The sequence below is a fragment of the Erpetoichthys calabaricus genome, chromosome 12 (genome assembly GCF_900747795.2).
Source record: "Erpetoichthys calabaricus chromosome 12, fErpCal1.3, whole genome shotgun sequence".
In the NCBI taxonomy this organism is placed as follows: Eukaryota; Metazoa; Chordata; class Cladistia; order Polypteriformes; family Polypteridae; genus Erpetoichthys; species Erpetoichthys calabaricus.
Genome location: NC_041405.2, coordinates 147,279,484 through 147,307,430, shown reverse-complemented (window position 1 = coordinate 147,307,430; position 27,947 = coordinate 147,279,484). Strand labels below are relative to the sequence as shown.

At 41.9% G+C, this 27,947-nt stretch overlaps 1 protein-coding gene across 2 annotated transcripts in view; it reads right to left on the bottom strand.

The window, feature by feature from the left end:
* LOC114662831 (lipoprotein lipase) overlaps positions 1-27,408 on the bottom strand; it is a 52,902-nt gene extending 25,494 nt beyond the window's left edge. Inside the window, exons 1-5 of one of the 2 annotated variants that reach the window (XM_028816521.2) lie at positions 26,802-27,408; positions 9,775-9,968; positions 7,826-8,005; positions 7,618-7,729; positions 46-279 (exon numbers count right to left, since the gene is read on the bottom strand). In XM_028816521.2, the coding sequence (XP_028672354.1) occupies positions 46-279; positions 7,618-7,729; positions 7,826-8,005; positions 9,775-9,968; positions 26,802-26,901 (820 nt within the window). In that variant the 5' untranslated portion in view covers positions 26,902-27,408. The remainder of the gene's footprint in view (positions 1-45; positions 280-7,617; positions 7,730-7,825; positions 8,006-9,774; positions 9,969-26,801) is intronic. The other variant, XM_028816522.2, reaches the window with a different exon arrangement.
* Positions 27,409-27,947: the final 539 nt, after the last annotated feature.

Sequence of the window (27,947 nt, the reverse complement as noted above, 5' to 3'; positions counted from 1 at the left end):
AATAATAAACACATTATGCGACTCAAATTTTCACATTTCACCTACCAAACATCCCATAAGTTGAAATGCTCTCCAGTGCCCCTCTCAGGTTGCAGCCTGGTTGGAAGCTCCCACCATTTGGATAAATGTCCACATGGCCCACGGGCTGTTGGATGCCAATGCTCAGCCCCAGATACCCCCGGGTGAAGGTGTGCAGCACATCCACAAAGTGGGCGTCATCTGGAGACAGGCGGCCGTGTGCATGTGCCCCCTCGAACACGGGCCCGGCTGGGTCAAGACCTGGAGGAGAGTCACCACTTGATTTATTTGGCTCAATCCCATAATCCCACTCCCCCTTCTCACATTAATGCAGATATCCTGCAGACAAGAAGACACGGGACACTCAATAGAGCCCTGCACGATCGTTATTCCGTTGAAAGATGTGAACATCTTTTTTAGATTAGAGACCAGAAAGGAGTCAGTCCTTCACTAAATCACTGGCTCACACGCTCATCACTTCTTCAAATGCTTACAACACTTCAAAGACTGAGGACACCAAGCAAAGAAGCATTTCAGGTGTTATTTTTGCCCCATTCTTCCTGCAAACACATCTTATGGTGTGCAACAGTATGGGGTCGTCGTTGTCACATTTATTGTTTCCAAATTCTCCACACATTCTCTACTAGTCAGGACTGTAAGCAGGCCAGTCCAGTACCCGGACCCCCTTCTTCTGCACCCATGCCTTTGTAATGTGTGCACAATGTGGTTTTGCATTGTTGTGTTGAAAAATGCATGGACGTTCTTGGAGTAGATGTCGTCTTGAAGGCAGCATATGTTGGTCTAAAACCTCAATGTACATTTCTAACCCTTAATGCTGCCATCCCAGAAGTATAAAAGACCTTTGCCAAGGGCGCTGACACAACCCCATGCCATTGCAGACCCTGGCTTTGGGACTTGTTGCTGATTACAGTCTGGCTGGTCCTTTTCATCTTTGGTCCACAGCACCCAGCATCCATTTCTTCCAATAAAGACCTGAAACACTGACTCGTCTGACCACAATACATGTTTCTGCTGTGTGATGGTCCATCCCAGATGCCTCTGAGCCCAGAGAAGTCGACGCCACTTCTGGACATGGCTAACACAAGGCTTCTTTTTTTGCAGAATAAAATGTGAAGTGCCATTTGTGAATGTAACTCCGTATCGTAGTGCCTGACAAAGGCTTGCCAAAGTCATCAGGCCTTGCCCATGTGGTGATATCAGCCATTGATGAGTGATGCTTCTCGATGCAGTGCCTGCCGTCTGAGGGATGGGACATCCCAGATGTTCAGCTTAGGCGTGTGCCCCTGCCCTTTACGCACTGAAATTCCACAGATTCCTTGAATCGTGTAATGATATTATGCTCTGCAGAGGAAGAAGAAATCTGCAAATCCCTTCCAATCTTTCTTTGAGGAACATTGCTTTGAAACATTTCAATCATTTTCTCACCCATCTTTTGACAAACTGGAGATCCTCTGCCCCTCTTTGCTCCTCAAAGACTCGGCCTGTCATGGATACCAAATCACAATTACAAGCACCTGTTTGACATCTGTTGTGGTGTGAAATTTTGTATATAAGTTGATAAATAAATATTAGTGTTATATCCAGGCCCTGAGTGGCTAATCGGGAGAAACTGGAAAATTCCCGGTGGGCCAGCTGGGTTTATGGGCCACGAGGGCTGGTGTTAAATCAGAATCAACATACATGTCACATACTATGCTGCACCTAATGCTTCTGCACTCACAGGTACAGCCAGCCAGCACTCACTGTGTAACCTGCTTTAATGTGTGCCATGTGACCACAACCAGCCAATCACACAGAGGCTGGTGTGTAGGGCTGACTGCCTGTTATCCAGAGCCTTACAGTAGAGAGGATCTGCAGTTACCGAGCTACGTTCCACTGAGAGACGCCTGAGAGCAGATGGATGGTAAAAAAAGCAAAGGTGGTGCCGAAAAGGCGAGAATAAAAAAACGGAAGGCACTTGAAAATGACGCAGCCAAATGTGCCAAACTGAGTGGCTTTTTAATTAAAAACACTCAGTTTGAGAGCAAAAGTCTAAGTGGAGATGGTGAAAAAAGCTACGAAATTGCAAAGCATTTGTTCGTATCACACAGACTACTACGTTATATGCCATAACGCCACATAATTAATTTGCATGATTCATAAACAGTAATTTGCAGGCAGTGCTGTATTTTGTTTAGAGCACTGCTTATTGTGACACTGATGCAACCTAAATGAGATACTTTTGTGGTCCTCTAGCCCCTCAGCAGTAGCCTCCATCCCAATTTGCTGCTGATGATACTGAAGAGCCAGAACCAAGCAGCAGCCATAAAGCCTTCATTTCAAACGGAGCGGGTAGGATTACTCTCTGAGTGAACATTGTGATAAAGTTTATTATGCATTATATGCTGTAATATTTGCCAATCTAAAAAGTGCCCAGAGGTTATGAATGATTTGGCATCACAAATAAACCTGCTTTGACCTGATCAGTGAACTTTCTAATTAAGGTCAAATTAGGCTAAAAATGTTTACAGTTGGGCGGCACGGTGGCGCAGTGGGTAGCGCTGCTGCCTCGCAGTTGGGTGATCTGGGGACCCGGGTTCACTTCCCGGGTCCTCCCTGCAGGGAGTTTGCATGTTCTCCCCGTGTCTGCGTGGGTTTCCTCCGGGCGCTCCGGTTTCCTCCCACAGTCCAAAGATATGCAGGTTAGGTGGATTGGCGATTCTAAATTGGCCCTAGTGTGTGCTTGGTGTGTGGGTGTGTTTGTGTGTGTCCTGCGGTGGGTTGGCACCCTGCCCAGGATTGTTTCCTGCCTTGTGCCCTGTGTTGGCTGGGATTGGCTCCAGCAGACCCCCGTGACCCTGTGTTTGGATTCAGCGGGTTGGAAATGGATGGATGGATGGATGTTTACAGTTGGGCGGCATGGTGGCGCAGTGGGTAGCACTGCTGCCTCGCAGTTAGGAGACCCGGGTTCGCTTCCTGGGTCCACCCTGTGTGGAGTTTGCATGTTCTCCCTGTGTCTGCGTGGGTTTCCTCTGGGTACTCCGGTTTCCTCCCACAGTCTAAAGACATGCCGGTTAGGTGCATTGGCGATTCTAAATTGTGCTTGGTGTGTGTGTGTGTGTGCCCTGCGGTGGGCTGGCGCCCTGCCCAGGGTTTGTTTCCTGCCTTGCGCCCTGTGTTAGCTGAGATTGGCTCCAGCAGACCCCCGTGACCCTGTAGTTAGGATATAGAGGGTTGGAAAATGGATGGATGGATGTTTACAGTTTTTATGTGCCATCAGAAGCCGAGCCAGGAGGAGGTAGGCCTAGTGTGTCCACAAAAAGTGCTGCTGTCACTGTGAAGGGTGCAGGTGAGGAGCTCTTTATACAGTCATATGAAAAAGTTTGGGACCCCCTCTTAATTCTTTGGATTTTTGTTTCTCATTGGCTGAGCTTTCAAAGTAGCAACTTCCTTCTAATATATGACATGCCTTATGGTAACAGTACTATTTCAGCAGTGACATTAAGTTTATTGGATTAGCAGAAAATATGCAATATGCATCATAACAAAATTAGACAGGTGCATAAATTTGGGCACCCCAACAGAGATATGACATCAATACTTAGTTGTGCCTCCTTTTGTAATATAACAGCCTCTAGACGCTGTCCTCCTATAGCCTTTGATGAGTGTCTGGATTCTGGATGGAGGTATTTCTGACCTTCTTCATACAAAATCTCTCCAGTTAAATTTGATGTCTGCTGAGCATGGACAGCCTGCTTCAAGTCATCCCATAGATATTTCGATGATATTCAAGTCAGGGGACTGTGACGGCCATTCCAGAACATTGTACTTCTCCCTCTGCATGAATGCCTTTGTAGATTTCAAACTGAGTTTTGGGTCTTTGTCTTGTTGGAATATCCAATCCCTGAGTAACTTCAACTTTATGACTGATGCTTGAACATTATCATGAAGAATTTGTTGATATTGGGTTGAATTCATCCGACCCTCGACTTTAACAAGGGCCCCAGTCCCTGAACTAGCCACACAGCCCCACAGCATGATGGAACCTCCAACAAATTTGACAGAAGGTAGCGGATGTTTTTCTTGGAATGTGGTGTTCTTCTTCCACCATGCAAAGCGCTTTTTGTTCTGACCAAATAACTCAATTTGTGTCTCATCAGTCCAAAGCACTTTGTTCCAAAATGAATCTGGCTTGTCTAAATGAGCATTGGCATACAACAAGCGACTCTGTTTGTGGCGTGAGTACAGTAAGGGCATCTTACTCATCACCCTGCCATACAGATGTTCTTTGTGCATATTGCGCTGAATTGTAGAACGATGTACAGATACACCATCTGCAGCAAGATGTTCTTGCAGGTCTTTGGAGGTGATCTGTGAGTTGTCTGTAACCATTCTTACAATCCTGTTCATATGCCACTCCTGTATTTTTCTTGGCCTGCCAGACCTGCTGGGTTTAACAGCAACTGTGCCTGTGGCCTTCCATTTCCTGATTCCATTCCTATCAGTTGAAACTGACAGTTTAAACCTCTGAGATGGCTTTTTGTAGCCTTCCCCTAAACCAGGAGACTCAACAATCTTTGTTTTCAGATCTTTTGAGAGTTGCTTTTTAGGATCCCATGCTGTCCCTCTTCAGAGGAGAGTCAAAGGGAAGCATAACTTGCAATTGGCCACCTTAAATACCTTTGTATCTCATGATTGGACACACCTGTCTATGAAGTTCAAGGCTTAACAAGTTCATCCAACCAATTTGGTGTTACAAGTAATCAGCATTGAGCAGTGACAGGCTTTTCAGTGACCCCTGAAAAGGGGTGTGTGGCTCTTCTGATATCTCTGCAAAAGGATGAAAGTCCAAGTCTTTTGTTTTGCTATATGGTTGCGAGACATGGACGCTATCCAGTGACCTGAGACGAAGACTGGACTCCTTTGGTACTGTGTCTCTCCGGAAAATCCTTGGGTACCGCTGGTTTGACTTTGTGTTGCTCAGGGAGTCCCGAATGAGGCACATTACCTGCATTGTGAGGGAGCATCAGTTACAGCACTACGGCCATGTGGAGTGTTTCCCCGTGGGTGATCCGGCTCGTAAGATCCTCATTGTTGGGGACCTGAGTGGTTGGACCAGGCCAAGGGGTCGCCCACGTAACACCCGGCTGCGGCATATAGAGGGTCATTTCTGGAGGGTGGGACTGGACCGCGTGTCTGACTGAGGGGCTGCCAACCGGGATCCTGAGTTGTTTCGTCATGTAGTGGGTGCAGTAACACACTGTACCAGTGCATGCTCCCCAACTTGACTTGCATTTTCCATGCCATCCCAACCTTTTTTGTGGCCATGGGCTCCTGTTTGTTGATGCTGTGATGTCTCTAACAATTGATGCATGTCTGCGCATCCAATGATCTGTATGTGTCAGCCGATTTGCAAAAAGGCACCTTGCTTTAACGTTACCTCACGTGAAATGCTGCATAAATCTGCGTGCTACTCGCACATTGCAAGGACGTTCAGAGTTTGGTGGAAAAACCAACACTACTGCAAAGCTGCATTTTCACTGTGGCCAAAAAGCGTAACGTTACTAACACGTTCATACTGGCTGACAGCTCCATGGCTTCTTCGTGTTGATTTATCGATCACATAACGTACAAGGATATCATAAAGTTACAGTCTACCTGTGCTGGATTTATATTTTATTTACGAGTTCATTATTATCCAGTGTTTCCAAACCATTCAGCCTTTCTCAGGATGTGCAGGCTCATCAATGGCTGATATAACCACATAAACAAGGCCTGATGATGAAACACGTCATGGCCTGAATGCCATCTTGTGGCAGCTCCTAGTAAGTTAGGACAACACACAAGCTCTCCTATGTCCTAGTGAAGTTACGCGTAGCTTCCTAATTTAGTAAAATGGATGAAATGCTTTTATTTGTACTCCTAAGAGTAAAGCCAAGTCTGTGACACTCTTTGAGATTTTTGAGCCAGTTAGGACCGTTTGCCTACTCTGAGACACTTGATAAATACGGGCACTGAACATAAAATGGCAACACTTAAAACAACAAAAGGGATTGAGCTCTTTAACATTAAACTAGCAAATCGTGCTTGTGAAAATTTCGCAAGAATGAAAGCGTTAATGAAATGATGATGAGGGAGAGAAGAACATCACATGTTACAGTAAGAAAGGAGATTATTGTAATAAATTGTGACTTGTGAGAGGACTCCATATTAAAATAGTCACATGATTAGTAAGGGATGTTATTATAGTCACTTACAACAGCAGGAATATTTACAATACAAAGTGTCACATGAACAGATTAACATATGGAATAAGAGGGGAAATGCACAGCACATGTAAGTCAGTATGTGTGAAGTGTTGCCATCAGGTAACGTAGTATACCGACGTCTATAATAATTATCGGAAAACGCAATTTGTTGCATAAACATTATTGTCAGCGAAAATATTCCCCAGTGCGTAACCCGCAAGTACCTGTACGTTTAACTCGGGTTTCAATGTAACTCTGGAAAATGTTGTGTACAAAAGGCCATCGATAAAAACGGGGCCTGGCAAATAAACTTTGACGTTATTAAACATTTGTCCTCGTGACTTGGCTGATGCTAAACGAACGAGGAACTGCTTACACCGTAATATAAAGAGAATATCTTGTTCCGAGTTGTCAGTGTTATGGAATTCCTGTAGTTTTTCCGTTGTAAAGTTTGTTGTTGTCCGGCAGTTTGCTGCTGCTCTTCAGAAAGGTTGTGTTTGTGATTCATTTTTTCATTCACTGTCCAAGTGCAAGACTTGCTGCCGCTGATCTTCAGATAATGTTGCTCTGTGGTTTGTCATACGTTGTCTTTATTGTTCTAAGGCATCTTGGCTGTGCTGGTTGGTCTGGCGTGATGTCGATGTTTCTGCTTCTATGCGTTGGTGTGAGAATGTAGGCTGGCGAGATCGTTTCTGTTGGTCACTGCTAGGCTGTATGTGCCTTTTCATTTTATCGGGAGGCTTACGTTGAAGTGAAGGAAAGAACAGGTGTAAAATGGTAGTGTCATAATGTGGTTTTGATGAGTAACAAAGTACAGTATATACCGAATAAACAGTCAAATACCGCAGTCGATAATTGGTCACATTGAACAACTGAAGATAAACCTAAGACCAAAACTCTGCCAGGAACACTGATTCCTCTCTATTGTGTGGAGGGATAGAGTAGTTTATATCGAGCACAGATGGACAGAAGTGAAATAATATAAGGATTTACAATGAAAAGACTAATTTCCAATAGTGGAAATTTAACATCTCCTCCTTTCTCTGCAAGATCTACGTAATGTTAATTGAAAAGGACACCAAGAGAAACTGGGACTATGTGGTGTAAAGGTAATCGGGTTCAGGGATGATGCTGGAGCACAATCCGTACTGAACTGCCACTTGGAGACACTTGGCTAACATGAAGCTTCAACAAACAACACATGGAGTCACAGCGTAGGCTTAACTGCTTTGTACAGCGCAATGGTCAGTCAGAAAGGTTCTGCATAAAATATGGACTGCCACCAGCAAAAACGGACTGGCAGACACAGGTGGCACCAGCATCACACACATGGTCAAAGAAAAAGCCTTACCAGTTATTCTTCCCACTTTATTGGTGGTGTGACTTCCTGCAAACCCAGCTACATGTGCGCCCAGGCTGTACCCGATCAGATGAACATTCTGAAGAGGGATGTTTGCCGTTTCCTGTGGGTGAAACACGTCACTGAGGTTGGGACCGCTTATTGCCAATCATACCCACCAACAAGGGATCAACAGAATTTGATGTTTGGACTCACCCACCTCCATCCAGTCAATAAGCCAGGCAATGTCACACCCCACCAGCTTGGTGTTTTCAGCCGCAACGGAGTAATGCTGGTGGGCTCTGTTCAGCCAGTCCACCACAATCACATTGGCATCCCTTTCTCTTTCATAGAGAGCGGCCACCAATTTTGGGACCCAACTTTCAAACATGCCACTCACCTGTAAGAGAGACGAAAGAAAAAATACAAGAAAAAACAAATCCAGTTGTGGTTAACACCTTGTAAGGTTCATGGTGGGTCCCACAATCACTTTCACTTCACTGACATTCCTTCATCTGGTCTACCCCCAGCTCTGAATATGGCAGTCTCAGTCTACATGTCACTGAGGTCAGCTTTAGATAGATAGATGTGAAAGGCACTATTTATTGGATAGATAGATAGATAGATAGATAGATAGATAGATAGATAGATAGATAGATAGATAGATAGATAGATAGATAGATAGATAGATAGATAGATATTAAAGACACTATATAATAGATAGATAGATAGATAGATAGATAGATAGATAGATAGATAGATAGATAGATAGATAGATAGATAGATAGATAGATATTAAAGACACTATATAATAGATAGATAGATAGATAGATAGATAGATAGATAGATAGATAGATAGATAGATAGATAGATAGATAGATAGATAGATAGATATTAAAGACACTATATAATAGATAGATAGATAGATAGATAGATAGATAGATAGATAGATAGATAGATAGATAGATAGATAGATAGATAGATATTAAAGACTAGATATTAAAGACACTATATAATAGATAGATAGATAGATAGATAGATAGATAGATAGATAGATAGATAGATAGATAGATAGATAGATAGATAGACACAAGTTCCAGATGAAATGAAAAGTTTATTATGATTATAATTTATGTATTAATTTTATTTAATGCATTCATTTTTATTTAATTCTAAATTGGCCCTAGTGTGTGCTTGGTGTGTGGGTGTGTTTGTGTGTGTCCTGCGGTGGGTTGGCACCCTGCCCAGGATTGTTTCCTGCCTTGTGCCCTGTGTTGGCTGGGATTGGCTCCAGCAGACCCCCGTGACCCTGTGTTCGGATTCAGCGGGTTGGAAAATGGATGGATGGATGGATTTTTATTTAATTTTATTTATTTTTAATGATTAACTTATTAAAATGAAAGGTTTATTAGGTTTATTAAACCTTACAAAGGCATTCTTCTGATAGTGACACAAGTACAATTTTTTTATTCCTTCTTTCTTCTCCACATCTCCCTGGTGAGCTTTGTCCGTCCTCCACACTTGGCTCCAACTTACCTGGATGAGGTTGAGTAGCTTCTTTTATCTTGGACTCAGGAGGGTTTCCACTGCTAGTCTGTTGGAAACGCTTCTGGGTCAAACAGAAGCCCCACAAAGCAGGTATTGCTAATCCTGGCAGCCCACCACAGAACCCAAGAGGGCATGCCCTGCAGATATTCGTGTGGGAATCCTAGCCCAGGGATGCTGCCCTCTAGTGCATTGGGGGAGTCACTGATGTGAATAAATTGTCTCCCCATGTCCCTCCATTACACTGGCTGGGATAAGAGCATATTTGAGATTGACTCTTCCTACCAACCTCCTGGCAAAGACTGTGAATACCCTGCCTTTCTTCTCAGCCATTAAGTACACCGGCACCTCATCCAGGTAAGTAATCATGCACTATCCAGCCAGCCCATGTCTGTCGTCCATCACAATAGATAGATAGATAGATAGATAGATAGATAGATAGATAGATAGATAGATAGATAGATAGATAGATAGATAGATAGATAGATAGATAGATAGATAGATAGATAGATAGATAGATAGATAGATAGATAGATAGATAGATAGATAGATAGAATATTTTTATAGTCACACATTGATGTTAGTTAAATATTTCCGAATTTTCCTTCCAGGAGAAACTCTTACCGTCCATCCATGAATCACTATGAAGGTTTTGGAGGTCAAGTTAAAATTACAAGAGTGAAGACTATCTGGATTTCCTGGGATGATGTAGCAGACATCTTCCTCGGGCTCTGAAGGCTGTCGCAGGGAGAATCTTGTTAAAATTGATTTAGAATTATCTGGCAGTGCAAGCTTTGCCTCTGCAGTTGTGGGAGAACCTGTAAGGAGAGATGGTGGGTTAAGGATGAATTCAGGGCATCTGTGTAAGGCAGTTAACAAACCATCATCTCATAAAGCACCTTTCCAATTACACTTCACAAATGTACAGTATATAAAACTGGTTCAGCAAAAATTCACAAAGATGTTTTCCAATCTTGGCAGAAGGAGGAAGAAGACACCACAATTGATGTGTACACAGTAGTGCAATATGTATCTGTATAGAAGAGAGACGGTGGTAAAATATTCAATTAGATACACTTTTTAAATCAAATGGGGAAATTCAGATGCATACAGCAGCAGAAACATAAAAAAAGGATACAGACTCATAGGACAAATAAATACAGCCAATCAATCGATAAATAAATAAAATCTCTCTATTATATGAAAAAATCTTCCGACGCGCCAAGACTTTTTAGGAGACAAGACGTTTTGGAAAAGATTTTTTCAAGTCCCGCGAGATGAGAATATTGCCATGATATTTTTTTCAAGTCACACCCTCCTCTCAACCATTTTCAAAGAAGACCGCGGTCCTTTCACTTCTCATTCGTGTGAATACTTTTGTCAGATACAGCTCCTGCGCTCTCAGCTCTTATAAATCTTTACGTCTTCCTCACTTTAAGTTCCCAATAAAAGAAGACTTATTATGTCCAAATCTTATTGAAGAATTTCATCCTGAAGGGTTATCAACAGAAGAAATGAGTACACGGGCAATCCTAGCACCGAGAAGTCAAATGAACTTATGCCAATGTCGATCGGTTAAACGGCAAATTGGTTAAATGTGTATCAATAGACTCTGCTGAAACAGTTGGTGGTGATGGTGCGGAAGATGAAAACATCAACTTACAATATCACAAAGAATATCTACAACCGTTAACACCGTCAGGTCTTCCTCTGCACCAAGTACTGTAGAAAGAAGGACGTATCCAAGAAAGGTAATGTAGTTCATCTTTCGCAGATAACATTAGACATCAAAGGAGATCTTGATATGCCATTCGTATTAAAACATTAATAGTTTCCCATTAGAATAGCTTTTGAAAAGACAATTAACAAATCTCAGAGCCAAACATTCGAAAAAGTCATTTTATTTAATAGAAAGAAACGAAATTCAATAACGGGCAGTTATATGTTGCATAGATGCAAATGTAACACTTCATACGAAAATTAAAATCTGTTTAAATTGTACATCCGCATCCCCATATGCAAGCGGCTGAACCGCAAAGCGACCAGCGTGTAGCGCTGGCCAGGGGGTTGGCAAGCGAAGCGAGCAGGGGGCCAAGCCCCCTAGTAAATAAATAAATCCATAAATGTATATTGTGTTGATATTTCAAAATGAACTTAAAGACTACATCAGGTGGAAACATTGAATTGCCCGATAGCAATGGGCAGAAATGACCCTAAAAAACTAGAAAAATATCTGTTCATAACCAGGAAAAGAGACATCAAGTTAAAGCAGTGCCCACCGGTACAGGAATCCTAAACATCAGTGGCTCTGGAGTGGAATGCACCCGCCTTTGTACCGGCGCTCGAGATGACGTCACATGTCATGTACTCCCAAGTAATTCTGGGAAGAATCGTTATGGCGACAGTTGACATGATCATTAAAAAAAAGGTGACGGCCAACTTGTGCACAGAATGTCATCACGATAAAACATTATTAAGATTCAACTTTTTAAATAGATGTGAAAATCATATTCCTTGAGGTCAGAAATTCCATATTCCTCGTACAACATGTACTCAGATCTCATAGGGAAGGCATATACTGTATAATGACATGCTGTTGTCTGTCTGTGTGTGTGAGTCTGGTACCTCTGAACAATCTGATTGGTCAGTTTGGCTTTGGTGGCTCAGTGGTAGGGATAATGACAGAATACAGTAGGACATTGCGGTCTATGTGTGTGGATCCCAATGTCCCAGTGCAGTGACCTTAAAGAAGGACCTGGATGAGACATTAGGGACAGCTTAGCTAGCAGCTAAACAAACTGGCTTGATGGACTGAATGGTCTCCTCTCGTTTGTCAAGTTTCTTATGTCCTTATGCAGTGACAGAGGCATTGTGCTGTAAAATAATTACTGCCATCCTTTGGATCATGTGTAAGACTGGGGTCCTGACTCTCTGTGGTCATAAAAGATCCCTGGGCATCCTTCATAAAGAGTAGGGTGTACCCTGATATCCTGGCTAAATTGCCCACCATGGCCCCAACATCAGTATTTTAGTAAATGACAGCCAAATGACAGGCAAATTAAATGCACTGGGATTCAAAGTTGTAGAGCAAGAAAATGTGAGAACTTCCAAGGGGAGGAATGCTTTTAATGGGGACTCTATAGTGCCTCACACTAAATTGAGACACCCACTAGTGTCTTCAAGATATGGAATTAACCCACAGCATGTATGTGGAAATTCCTGATGGAAGTCACTCCCAGCTCCCTCCACTTCTGAGTTGGTTGCCATGTGCGTTGGAGCTGGGGAGTTCTCTACAGCGTATCTTCAACCTGAGCCTGGAACAGGGGAGAGTCCAGAGGCTTTGGAAAACATCTTGCATCACCCCAGTCCCAAAGGTATCACGTCCAGGTGAGCTGAATGACTTCAGGCCTGTCGCTCTGACATCACATGTGATGAAGACCATGGAGCGGCTGCTGCTTCACCACCTGAGACCACAGATCCACCACGCCCTCGACACTCTGCAGTGTGCATACCAGGAGAAGGTGGGAGCAGAGGATGCCACCATCTATATGCTACACCGATCCCTCTACCACTTGGAGAGAGGCAGTGGTGCTGTAAGAATTATGTTTCTGGACTTCTCTAGTGCCTTCAACACCATCCAACCTCTGCTCCTCAGGGACAACCTGACAGAGATGGGAGTAGATTCATACCTGGTGGCATGGATCGTGGACTATCTTACAGACAGACCTCAGTATGTGCATCTTGGGAACTGCAGGTTTGACATTGTGGTCAGCAGCACAGGACTGTCGCAGGGGACTGTACTTTCTCCGGTCCTGTTCAGCCTATATACATCGGACTTCCAATACAACTCGGAGTCCTGCCACGTGGAAAAGTTCGCTAACAACACTGCTATCGTGGGCTGCATCAGGAGAGGGCATTAGGAGGAGTATAGGAACCTCATCAAGGACTTTGTTAAATGGTGCGACTCAAACCACCAACAACTGAACACCAGCAAAACCAAGGAGCTGGTGGTGGATTTTAGGAGGCCCAGACCCCTCATGGACCCCGTGATCATCAGAGGTGACTGTGTGCAGAGGGTGCAGACCTATAAATACCTGGGAGTGCAGCTGGATGATAAACTGGACTGGACTGCCAATACTGATGCTCTGTGCAAGAAAGGACAGAGCCGACTATACTTCGTTAGAAGACTGGTGTCTAAGATGCTGCAGATGTTCTATCAGACGGTTGTGTTGAGCGCCATCTTCTACGCGGTAGTGTGCTGGGGAGGCAGCATAAAGAAGAGGGACGCTTCATGCCTGGACAAACTGGTGAGGAAGGCAGGCTCTATTGTAGGCACGGAGCTGGACAGTTTGACATCTGTGGCAGAGTGACGGGCACTGAGCAGGCTCCTGTCAATCATGGAGAATCCACTGCATCCACTGAACAGGATCATCTCCAGACAGAGGAGCAGCTTCAGCGACAGACTGCTGTAACCGTCCTGCTCCACTGACAGACTGAGGAGATTCGTTCCTCCACCACACTATGCGACTCTTCAATTCCACCGGGGGGGTATACGTTAACATTATACAAAGTTACTGTCTGTTATACCTGCATTTTTATCACTCTTTAATGTAATATTGTTTTTTATCAGTATGCTGGTGCTAGAGTATGTGAATTTCCCCTTGGGGATTAATAAAGTATCTATCTATCTATCTATCTATCTATCTATCTATCTATCTATCTATCTATCTATCTATCTATCTATCTATCTATCTATCTATCTATCTATCTATGTAATTGCTGAGCCGCTGTGCCCCTAACACATGTTCAGAATATTCAGTAAATAGCTTGAAGCAATACATTCAAATAGAAGGCTTCCCTTGTTTTCCTACTTTTCCAAACTTCAAGCAAGAAAGAAGAGCGCAGTAAGTGCCGTAGAGGCCTCAACAGACCCTACAAGTCTTTAACTTATTTGTATTTTTCACACTAACTCGGATATTCGAATGGGATTGCTTTTATCTGGCAAATTGTGAGGAAAAAAAATACTAAACGCTTCCAAAAAGGATTCCTTTTCAGCCTTTCCAAGCGTATAAATGCACGTCTGTGAACTTGACACTGAACGCTGCAGCTTTGAGGACCCTGTGAAGTGCAGGCGGTCATCTGAGGTTACTGGAGTTCATTCCACAAAACCCGATTGTCTGGGAAGGCATCCCGAATGAGAGGCCGGGAACGCGGCCCCCGCCTTTGTTCCATTCAAGCACGGCTTCGACGGAGCCTTTCTGCTTTCAGAGGCAGCCAGTGCACTGTGCAGCGGAGCGCGTTAGTCAAAGCCCCATTAGTATGCCGGGTGCCAACAACGACAACCACACACACCACTCTATAGGTCTGGCCGGGGTCCCAGTAGGTGATACGAGCCTCTACTGGGGCCTCTTGTGTCAGCTGGGGTGACCAAAGAGGTTTATGGGCTCTCTGTTATGATGTTAGACTTTGAGTTCTAACTAACAGGTGGACTTGTCAATTCAACTTTAAACATTAAGTAACAATGACATGAGAGGGAAACCAAGAAAACAACACAAAAGTGAAGGCATTGGATTAGAAAGGCGCCATTCATGTAAAGTCATCGAAAGGCGTAGTCGGGTCAAATGTCACACCTGGGAAAAACTGCCACAGTGGAGCAAACCCTGCATCCATAAAATCAAAACAAACAGATGGATATCTGCACTACATGCTGCCTCAGAGCGGGAGAACATTAAGAACTGCAGTGCTAACTCCTCTCTCTTTCCCTCCCTCTAGAAAAAGAATCAGGACCCCCCCACAAACGCATAAAGAAGATTCAGAGACAGGCAATAAGATGGCCGAATAAGCATCGACTAGCAGCACGGGCACCATTAACCCGTAGTGATGTACACTTACATATTGTAGACTTTCTTTCCACTGTACCAATATCTGACTCTACAGTGACCTTTATATTCATGTCACCTTATTTTTTATCATATTGTCACAAAATCTGTTATTTATTGCTTAACCAGTGCTGGACAGCCTGTATTTTGCACTACATGTCTTACGATTTCACTGACTGGACTACCAAGCCCAAGAACTGTCAGTTCTCTGTGAGCTGCGAACTGCTGGCACTGCTTTGGTTGATCTGATCTGCGCTTTATCCTCATTACTGAATCTCAGAACCGTCACTTTATGGCTTAATTCATAAGCTGCTCCACTAACTACAAGCCTTGTCACTTTATGTCTCACTTGTGTTTCCGAATGGATGAGTAGTAATATTCTCAAACTAAATAAAGAGAAAACTGAAGTTTTAGTGATTGGCAATAATGGATATAATGAGGTTATTAGAAATAAACTTGATGCATTAGGATTAAAAGTCAAGACGGAGGTAAAGAATTTAGGGGTAACTATTGACTCTGACCTGAATTTTAAATCTCATATTCATCAGATTACTAGGACAGCATTTTTTCACTTAAGAAATATAACAAAAGTTAGACCTTTTATAACGTTGCAAGATGCTGAGAAATGAGTTCACGCTTTTGTTTTCAGTCGGCTAGATTACTGTAACGCACTTCTCTCAGGACCACCAAAAAAACACAGCAATCAGTTGTAATGACAGAATGGAGCTGCTAGAATCTTAACTCGGAAACGAAAATCTGAGCACATTACCCCAGTTTTGATGTCACTGCACTGGTTACCGGTGTCATTTAGAATTAACTTTAAAATACTGCTTATGGTTTACAAAGCTTTAAATAATCTCGCTCCATCTTATATTTCGGAATGTCTGACACCTCACACTCCAAATCGTAACCTTAGATCTTCAAATGAGTGTCTGCTTAGAATTCTAAGAGCTAAACTTAAAAGAAGTGCTGAGGCGGCCTTCTGCTGTTATGAACCTCAAATCTGGAATAGCTGACTGATAGAAATTCAGCAGGCTGATACGGCGGAGCACTTTAAACAACTGCTGAAAACACCTTACCTTAACATGGCTTTCTCAGAGCTTCATCTTAGTTAAATCCTGATGCTCTATATATTCAATTAATTGTCATTATTATTCATGGGGGCTCCAAAATCCATACTAACCCCTACTTTCTCTTCTGTTCTTTTTCCGGTTTTCTGTGGTGGCGACCTGTGCCCCCACCACCTGATCAAAGCACTGTGATGTCCCTCCATTGATAGATTAAAGGCCAGAAGTCCACGTGACCATCATCATCAAGTTCTTCCATGAGAACCCTGAATACAATGACGGCTGATCATTGATGTTAGGTAGAATGCCTAGAGGGGGCTGGGTGGTCTCGTGACCTCGGAACCCCTGCAGATTTTATTTTATTTTTTCTCCAGCCGTCTGGAGTTTTTTTTTTTCTGTCCTCCCTGGCCAACGGACCTTACTTTTATTCTATGTTAATTAGTGTTCCCTAATTTTAATTATTTATTTTGTCATTTTTCTCTTTCTTCATCATGTAAAGAACTTTCACCTACATTGTTTGTATGAAAATGTGCTATATAAATAAATGTTGTTTATTCTACTGCCCTTCTTCTACCTCATTTGTATGACTCCAGGCTCCCTGTTCTTAGATACTGCAGAGTATTTTGTACAAGTACTCTGTAGTTGAATATTATTGTTCTGTATTGTTGCATTTCTGTACTGTCAATTGAACTGTTCAATGTTTGTATTCTGAGAGGTAGACAGTCAGATTATAATTACATTACACTTGTACACTGTACTCTGTATACAGTGATGTAAAACAGCAAGTACAACCCATGAAATGTTTCTTCTCTTTTTAACTGTAATTTAAACAATCAAAGGATAAATTTCTGTGTGTCCGTCCAGTCACTATTTCTCTGTCTTTCCAAACGGATGGCGCATCACAGATATTTTCAGTAATAAAATGTATTGCATTTCTCATTCCAACAGATGGCACATCACAAACATTTTCAGCAATAAAATGTATTGCATTATTCATTCCAGCAGATGGCGCATCACAAACATTTTCAGTAATAAAATGCATTGCATTTTTCATTCCAACAGATGGCGCATCACAAACATTTTCAGTAGCAAAATGCATTACATTTTTCATTCCAGCAGATGGCACATCACAAACATTTTCAGTAATAAAATGCATTGAATTTTTCATTCCAACATAGGATGCATCACATACATTTTCAATAATAAAATGCATTGCCCTGCGGTGGGCTGGCACCCTGCCCGGGGTTTGTATCCTGTCTTGCGCCCTGTGTTGGCTGGGATTGGCTCCAGAAGACTCCTGTGACCCTGTGTTCGGATTCAGCGGGTTGGAAAATGGATGGATGGAAATGCATTGCAGTTTTCATTTCAACAGGTGGCGAATCACACACATGAACACTGCTTTTACAAATCCCACGTCAAAAAGCCATATAACAGAGACATATGCATTGCATCTGTCAATTCCAAAGATGGCACATCACAAACTTTAACACCAATTTGACAAATCCCATACCAGATGCCATATAACAGAGACATATGCATTGCAATTGTCATTGCAACAGATGCATTAAAACCACTTTTACAAATTTCATACCAGATGACATTATGCGTTAAATTAAGGAGACCAGCGTTTGCATTCTGTGTCCTCGCAGTGTGGAGTTTGCATGTTCAAACTGTGTCTGCATGGGATTCATCTGGTGCTTGGATTTCCTTTCACAGTCCAAAGACATGCAGGTTGGGTGGATTGGAGATACTAAGTTGGACCAATTGTGTGGTTGCGGTGGATGTGTGTGTGTGTGTGAGCTTTGTATATTCTATATTTATCTTTATTTAGTATTAACAGTATGTAGATACTATTTGTATCCGGTGTTATATATGCCCTGCTGTTCTTTTTGAATTTCTGTGAAGAGATTTGAACATGGGAAAAGTGCTATTGTATATAAATAAAATGCATTATTATTATTATTATTATTATTTATTATTATTATTAAAAGGGGTGGCACAGTGGCAGCACTGCTGCCTCACAGTAAGGAGACCAGAGTGTATGTCCCCATGTCTGTGTAAGTTTCCTCCCACAGTGAAATCGGTAAATGGATTGAGAGAGCATGAGGGGTCATGATGTCGCTGCACATGTGTGTGTGGCGCTCCTGATATCTCTGGAAATGGATGAAGGTTCAAGTCTTTAGAGTCCTGGTGCTTCCTGTCTTGCTATAAGGTTGTGAGACATGGACGATATCCAGTGACCTGAGATGAAGACTGGACTTCTTTAGTGCTGTATCTCTTCGGAGAATCCTTGGGTTCTGCTGGTTTAATTTTGTGTTGCTCATGGAGTCCCGAATGAGGCACATTACCTGCATTGTGAGGGAGAGTCAGTTACGACATTTATGGCCATGTAGCGCGATTACCCGAGGGTGATCCTTATTGTTGAGGACCCGAGTAGCTGGACCAGGCTAAGGGGACGCTCACGTAACACCTGGCTGTGGCAGATAGGTGATCACTTCCAGGGGGTGGGACTGGACTGTGTGTCTGCCTGGGTGGTTGCCAACCAGGGTCCTGAGCTGTTTAATGGTGTGATGGGTGTAGCAATACGCTGTACCAGTGCAGGCTTCCCAACCTGACCTGACCTAATAATAATAAAAATTAAAAAAAAACACCAATAGTACTACTCTAATAATAGTAATAATATTCTACTTCTTCTACTACTAATAATAATATGCAGTATAAAATTTACTACTACTGCTACTAAAACTAATGTAAAATACCAAAACTACCGTATATACTCAAATATAATCCGAGTTTTTCAGCACCCAAAATGTGCTGAAAAATGTCACCCTTGGCTTATATTCGAGTCAGGTCCCGCTGCCCCCCGGTATACGAACAACAGTGATGGGTCGTTCTTGAACGATTCGTTCACGAATCTTTAATGTGACTCGGGAAGAACGAGTCGTCTCGTGGGAGTGATCTTCAAGAAACAGTAACAAAATCATAGTGACAGAAATTGACAGACCTTTTTTATTTATAAGAAAATGCGTTTTAGATGTTTTTGATAATTTTATGATAATTTCTAAATATGATCCAACATACAACAAATGGAATTTTACGTTAGTATTTGACTGAGGTACTGAGCCGGTAAGTGGTCACGTGACAAAAGAACGAACGACTCGAAAGACTCGAGGAATGAACTAATCAATTCTCTTTCCGGCTCAGACTGCATCGGTTAAGCTTATGGGGCTGTCACGTGATGAACGAACGACTCGAACCCAAAGACCCGAGAGATGAACTAATCAATTCTTTTTCCGGCTCAGACTGCCTTGGTTAGCTAATTGGGCTGTCACGTGATGAACGAACGACTCAAACCCGAAAACTTGCCAGATAAGAGGCAAGGTGAGCAAATCATAGACTAAAGACCCAGGTAAACAACGAATTAATATTTTCTGTTTCTTATAGCATTATAGTTTTGTCTTGTTTGTAGTGTGATCAACATTTGTGTAAGCAGTAGATGTGTTAGGGAGTTAACAGGTAACATTTTAATTATATTTTGCTAAAATGAACGAAATGACTCGAAAAAGGATTCGTTTATTTTGCTGAACGAGACTCAAAGGTCCGAGTTGGAAAAATGATCCGAACTTCCCATCACTAACGAACAAGCCAGTTTCCCTTTCGGTTTGTGCGCGCCGATGATTTCTGCACGTGTTCGGTCTCTCCCTGTGCAGCGAGCAAGAGAGAGCGCGAGAGACACACACACGTGTGAGAGAGACAGAGAGAGACACACACACACATGCGCGCACACACACGCCTGAGAGAGAAGCGAGTGTGAGAGAGAGAGACACCATATTGTTTTTGTTGACCCTCTTCTCCACTTACAGTGCTAGTTTACTGTTTTTCTTTGAAATAAATACTCAAAAATTTCCCATTGGGATTAATAAAGTATCTATCTATCTATCTATCTATCTATCTATCTATCTATCTATCTATCTATCTATCTATCTATCTATCTATCTAAAAACATTTAACCTACTGACGCCTTAATCAATGTACGGTAATTTTATTGGTATTTATTTTGATTATTTGAAACTTACCAGTAGCTGCTGCATTTCTCACCCTAGGCTTATACTCGAGTCAATAAGTTTTTCCAGTTTTTGTACATAAAATTAGGTACCTCGGCTTATACTCGAGTTGGCTTATACTCGAGTATATACGGTACTACTATTAATAATATAAAAAACAATAACTAATACTAAAACTACTACTATTAATACATTTAAAATACAAATACTATTAATACTGTTAATAATAATAAGATACAAACTGCTACGACTACTGCTACTGCCGAGTGTGCTTAATAACCTGACTTTGTGCAGTAAACGCCTGGTCGGAATGAAGTGGACTACTGAGATTTTGAGAGACTGAACATGTGACCACATCACCTACACTTGTGAATGGATCTAAACTCCATTTTAATCTTCATTTTGTTCTTTTAAAGATGGCAGACAGCGACGCAGCTTTAACTGAGTCAGTGATGTCAGCTGCTAATCTTGTGAGCCAACAGCTGAAGTTCACCTGAGCACGTTGCTCTTTCTGTTTTGTCCGAGTTGCTTTTCCCACAATCCCATCAATCACTAATCAGTAAGCAGGAGAGCCCAAGTGTGTCGGTGGCATTTACAAACGTGTCTTCAATGCAGCAGCACTCGGAGCACTTCATATGTTGACAAAGGTTAGCAGCCTGGAGAGGTCCTGAGGTCTATTTGGTGGTGATAAATAATCCTGAGCCACGTGTCAACTGAGCACTGTCACCTCAGATGTTATCTGTTAAATATTTGATATACAAAGTACTACACCTAGGGTGACTCCACTGTTACTCCAGTAAACCGCTGGCTTTAGTGTGGTGGCACTTGATGTAATGTTAGCTTACTGAATGTTGAACAAATTTAGATTTCTAAAACACACCTGTAAGTGCCACACAAGGTTCTTCTTCATACTTTTGTTTTTTTCTTTTCAGGGTTCCTGACTGGTGTGGACCTGAAGTCAACTGTCCACTTGTTACTGGAAAATGATCTGCCAATGACGTTTGATGATTCATGAAACAGCAGTAACACCTTTAGCCCACCCTTTGGTACTTTGATCATGCACAGTGCATGATGGCTGTATAGGAAGGGATGGCTCTGCCTCTGTGTGTGTACAGTATAAATGAATAAATACATACATACATACATACATACATACATACATACATACATACATACATACATACATACATACATACATACATACATACATACATAAATAAATAAAGGATCTCCATAATCACAAGTGCAAAAATCATGCAAATCCAGAGTTCTGGTCCCATGACTAAAGGCTGCAAAACTTCTAACAAACTTGACCAAATTCTACAGCAGCCATCATTGCACATGGGTGTTTGAGGGCTATGGAGACGAGTGCTCGACTATCTGGGCCAAAACCAACAGGCCAGCGACAGCACAAATGCAGTGCATCTTGCTTGAAGAACATCCATCCATCTATTATCCAACCCGCTATATCCTAACTACAGGGTCACGGTGTCTGGAGCCAATCCCAGCCTGCACAGGGTGCAAAGCAGGAAACAAACCCCGGGCAGGGCACCAGCCCACCGAAGGGCACACACATACACACCAAGCACACACTAGGGACAATTTAGAATCCTCACAGGTGGCGCAGTGGTAGTGCTGCTGCTTTGCAGTAAGGAGACTGTAGAAGATTGTGGGTTCGCTTCCCGGTTCCTCCCTGTGTGGATAGCGCTTTGAGTACTGAGAAAAGCGCTATATAAATGTAATGAATTATTATTATTATTAATCACCAATGCACCTAACCTGCATGTCTTTGGACTGTGGGAGGAAACCCACACAGACACGGGGAGAACATGCAAACTCCACGCAGGGAGGACCTGGGAAGTAAACCCGGGTCTCCTAACTGCGAGGCAGCAGCGCTACCACTGCACCACCGTGTGCTTGAAGAACACAGATCCGTTTTTTCAGACATTATTGGTGTACTTTTGACTCGGCATTCAGGGTGAATATCTCAGAGACCGCGGGTTGTAAATTATTCTGTCTTTGGTGGATGAGGTCATCACAGAGCTCCACACAATGTAAAAGCAACATCAATTTCTGCCGAAAACTGTAATGTCAAGACACGAAATTCAATTTCAATTTTTCACTCACATACACACACACATACACAGCCACCGGGCTAAAATCAACTATTCCTAACATTGTGAACTTCACAGAATCAGAATCTGAACATCAACTCATTAGCTAAGTTTTGACTCCCATCAGCAAACTTCCATTTACAGGGAATTAATACAGAATGGGAATGAAATTAAACTTTGTCAAAATAAATCTAAATCTCTATATAAATATCAAATCCAATATAGTTGGTATGTCTGTCCACTTTTCACGAGAGAACTACTCCAGATTTAGATCGGGTTGTTTTCTATAATTTGCTTGACCATTCCGGTTGAATTTGCGACTTCTCTCATCGTGCTAAGTACCATAGTTCACTTGAGGTACCGATTTATTTGCGCGAATCTGAGAGAAACGCAGCAGGCCGAGAGGAAGGTTTAGGGCCCTCCTCACTCACGCGTCACTCACGCTTAGCTAGCGAACGAGAGAACTACTTCATGGGTTTAGATCGGGTTTTTTTTCTATAATTTGCATGAACATTCCAGTTGATTTTGTGAATTCTCTCGTTGTACTAAGAATCATAGTTCGCTTGCAGGAGCAATATATTCGCACTAATCAGAGACAGAAGCTGTGGGCCGAGTGGAGGGGGAAGAGTGACATCAGGAGAAAAGAGCTGGGCAGGGCCCTCCTCACTGTTCTGTTTCACTAATACGCGGGCAAAGCCGCAGGGCATGGTTAATATATATATATATATATATATATATATATATATAGACATACTGGTCAAAGGTTTTAGCAGACATCAGTTTTTCTTCAAATTCCATCATTTGGAATGCAATGAACAACCTAAACTGTTGACAAGATAAGCAGTAAACTACCAGAGGTTTAAATGTAAAGTTTAGCTTAGCAAGAACTGAACAAAAAGGGACTTTTCAGAATATTACAAATCGGCCTTCATCAGGGAACAACTAATAGGTTACAACCTACAGATTTTTGGCAGCAATTAAAGTAAAGGAATCCTTATAGGCTGAAACAAACACTTTGCACAGGTGTCCCAAATTCTGTTGATTACTTAAAAACCCTCTGTGTGTCTTAAAGCAGAGTTACAACAGACTGTATTACTACAGCCTCTGACGTCCTACTGGACAACATTATACTGTACAAAATTGTAAATTCCAGTGATAATATCCAAAAAAAATGGCAATTAACAAATGAAATGAGACAGAGCAGTATTACACTTAGAAGTGTAGGCCTTTCATTAGAGAAATTGCAAAAAAAAAAATCAAAGAGTTAGTGAGTCCAGTGGTGTCCTACACAATCCAAAGGCAACTGGAAACTGAAAGAAACTCTGATAGGAAGAAATCTGAGAGAGCCAAAGACACCAGCCAATCAGAAGACACGTTTCTGAGGGTCACCAGCTGCGAGACTCTCCTGCTTATTAGTTAATGGCTGAACTGTGGAAAAGCACCAGGCATGCAACTCTGACAAACAAAAAGAGCAATGAACTCAGATGAACTTCAACTGTTGGTTCATTTTATTAGCAGCTAACCTCACTGATTTAGTTAAAGCCATATTGCTTCTTCTACCATTGGAAGAACAAAATGAAGTTTAAATCAATTCAGAAGTGTAGCTTATACAGTCACATGTTCACTTTTTAAATACCTAAATATTCAGCGTTATTTTGACCAGGTGTTTACTGATTTAAGTACGTTTATTAAGCACATTCAGAAGTAGTAGTTTTTATTTTCATCCATCCATCCATCCATTTTCCAACCCGCTGAATCCGAACACAGGGTCACGGGGGTCTGCTGGAGCCAATCCCAGCCAACACAGGGCACAAGGCAGGAAACAATCCTGGGCAGGGTGCCAACCCACCGCAGGACACACACAAACACACCAAGCACACACCAAGCACACACTAGGGCCAATTTAGAATCTCCAATCCACCTAACCTGCATGTCTTTGGAATGTGGGAGGAAACCGGAGCGCCCGGAGGAAACCCACGCAGACACGGGGAGAACATGCAAACTCCACGCAGGGAGGACCCGGGAAGCGAACCCAGGTCCCCAGATCTCCCAACTGCGAGGCAGCAGCGCTACCCACTGTGCCACCGTGCTGCCCTAGTTTTTATTTTTTTTGCATTATTATTATTATTAGTAGTAGTAGTAGTAGTAGTAGTAGTAGTAGTAGTAGTAGTAGTAGTAGTAGTATTTTATATATTTGTAGTAGTAGCTGTACTTTATATACTGTAATTATATTTATTATTATTATTACTAGTAGTATTTTATACATTTGTAGTAGTAGTAGTTGAACTTTATATTATTATATTTATTATTAGTAGTAGTAGTAGTATTTTTTATATTAGTAGTAGCAGTTGTACTTTATATAATTCTATTTATTATTAGTAGTAGTATTTGATATATTTGTAGTAGTAGTTGTACTTTATAATATTATATTTATTATTAGTATTAGTAGTTGTATTTTATATTTTTATCTTTATTATCATTAGTAGCAGTAGTAGTTGTATTTTATATCATCTTTATTATTATTATAAGCAGAAGTAGTAGTACTAGTAGTAGTAGTATTTTGTATATTGTACATTAGTAGTATATATATTATTCTATTTAGTAGTAGTATTTTTTATATTAGTAGTAGCAGTTGTACTTTATATAATTCTATTTATTATTAGTAGTAGTATTTTATATATTTGTAGTAGTAGTTGAACTTTATATTATTATATTTATCATTAGTATTAGTAGTTGCATTTTATACTATTATCTTTATTATTATTAGGAGCACTAGTAGTGGTATTTTATATTATCTTTATTATTATTATAAGTAGAAGTAGTAGTACTAGTAGTATTTTACATATTATTAGTAGTAGTAGTTGTATTTTATATTATCTTTATTATTATTGGTAGTAGTAGAATTAGAATCGTTTCTGTTGTTGTATCATATATCACAAGTGATACTGTTGGCTGTATCAAATAACAGCACAATGATACCCTAGACAAGCATTATTATTATTATTATTAATTAGGCCTTAATTTATAAAGGACTAAATCAATTGGCATATCATTGCCAGTGAAGTTCAAATCTTTGGTGTTGCCCCCCAGACTGCAGCAGCCCTCCCTGTCTCCAGATCTTCCAAACTTCAGCTCGTCACGCCGTTCCTGAGCTCATCCGTGGCACACAACACGTGAAAGTGAGCAGCGTGGCTCTCATCAGCATCCACCGAGACCCCGCACAGGATACGAGTCATGTGATGACCTCATAGAGGACGTGTTCTGTTGTGATGTGCAACAAAGAAACTGAAGACACCCCTAAACATTCACTGACAAGTTTTGATTATTTAAAAAAAAACAATTGTATTTGACGTTAAAAGTTATAGTTAAGTTTGTGATTTGTGCATCTTTGTTTATTTATTATTTATTGCTCAAATTAAAGCTATAATAAGAAATACTAATGCAGTAGATTCAGGGAGGGGTGGGTTGGGAGAGTCCACTTAGGGCCCCAGTTTGGTTAGGACACTTGCTGCACACAATAGCACAGTCTAAGTTCAGGTTCTCTTATTCTGTTAGTGTCCTGCTAGGTAGCCTACCATACATTAAAGATTTCTGTTTTATTAACATATATGGAGGATTTTCAAAGCACAAAGAACCACCTTCATATGAAAATAACCATGTCCCACAATGAAATGGTGCTTTGTCAAGCAATGGCTTTATGGGGAACCACACACTCCACTGAAGAGTCATAAAGTGCCATTAAAGAAGCAGCATTTTTAATAGCACACAGTTCAGTATCTTTGTTTTCTGATGGTGTATTCGTAGTAACAGCTGAACCCGCCTGCACTTCTGCTGATGTGACTCTCAAGTTCCACTCAATTGTGAAACGTTTACCAGTTCAATCAAGGCCTCTCATTAATCCCATTAACACGTTCCATGATTCACGTAAAACCTTTGTGTAACCAGCTGGCTGCCCTTAATGTATGGGCACAACGGGCACTGGCCGGGCCCCAGGATTATAGGGGCCCACAATGTTTATGATGCCTTTATATGTTTCAGTTTTGCTATCAAAACGGGCACTCAGTGGGGGTCTATGATGGTCGTGTTAAAATGTCTCTGGGCTGGACTAGCCTCAAGTATTTTTTTCTTGTAAGCCAGACACAACGACAATAAACTGAAGTGAATTTAGGGGTCCAAATCTATGCCTCGACCCCTTGAGCTGGCACACCTGGGCGACACTGACGGGGCCTGACAGCCAATGAATGAATGGAGCGCTCCCTTGGCGGCCCTGGTAACCGAGCCTACTCATTGACAAGGCGAATTTCCGTCTATTTTTACAACAAGAAAGGAGGGGCGCGTGCTGGGTCGTACGAGTGTCCAGTTACAGAATCCCAAGGTCACTTTCCAATCTGTCTAGTTTTCGCCCCTCCGCCCGAACACGTGCATTTAGGAGGTGGCGCTTTATGGTTAGTTAAAGCAACGAGAATCAAAAGTAGAAAGAAGTTTAACGTGAAGTCAAGGAGCAAAAGGTGCGTCCACATTACTCACCGGCAGAGGTGGCAGACGCGACCTCCTCGACAGTTGTGGCGCACAGCAGCTGGCAGCTGAAGAGAAACAAGAGCAGACGGGACAAAGTGTCGCTTTTCATGTCTTGCTGCAGAATGGCGGCTTTTCGGCAATTCGTGCTGGGAGCCCGGCGGTGCAGAAGGGGCTGTCTGCGGAGTGTGCACGGCGCTTCCTTTGAGGCAGAGGCTGGCAGAACTCATCTTAAATAGACTCTCCCGTCCAGTTTTACAAGTTTCCCATTGGTGCAGCGGAGGGCAGCACTACCGAGAAAAAAAAAAATCCACAAAGAAAAGTTTGTGCGCAGTCACTTCCACATTAGCACAGGGTCGGAGCTCCTCCCGATAATACTGCAGGCGTCTGCTGCTTTGTTTGAACTTGAGAGAGAGTAAAAGAAAAGGAAAAAAATATAAACAAAACAAAAAAAGGGTTAAAGGGAACATAAACGCGAGTGACATCTTTAACCGCCCGTGGCATCTGTTTAACTGGAAATTGGGCAATCAAGAAAATGTTGTCCTCTTGCCGAAACACGAATGTCGCTGTCACCTGCTTAAGGGTTACCAAGTTCATTTTTGCTCCTCACCTGAAAGGATGCGAAAGGGAAGCCGCTGAGCTTGCGTGTGGGGCTGCGAGTCCTCAAAGGGTACGAGCAGAGTCGGATTAAGACATTTAGAGACACTAAGAACTTAAAAGAATTGTGGTGCCCCTAAACCTCTATTGGTATTTTTATTATCGTGTATATATGTAACGGATCTCCACTGCTGCACCCCGGCCTTGGATCTGGTTAACGCTTGAAGCTTCTGCGTTGTGATTTGTAATGTGCCGTACAAACCGCCACGAATGAGTAATGCAACGGCAATGGATTCCTTTATTTTATTTTTGATGCTTTTTATTAACACGCTGAATTGAAATGTTAAAACAGAGAAAATAAAAAATGACTGTTCAAGATGTACTGATACAATTCCTCCTCCTCTCACGGTTAAACAACGGGATGTGATACTAAATTACAAAATGCATATCTTCATGCACTGCTCAAGTGTATTTATTTGTATATAGAAATACAAATAAATAAATAACATACCTGAAATGTTTAAACAGAGAAAAAACTTTCAAGCTGTACTGATACAATTC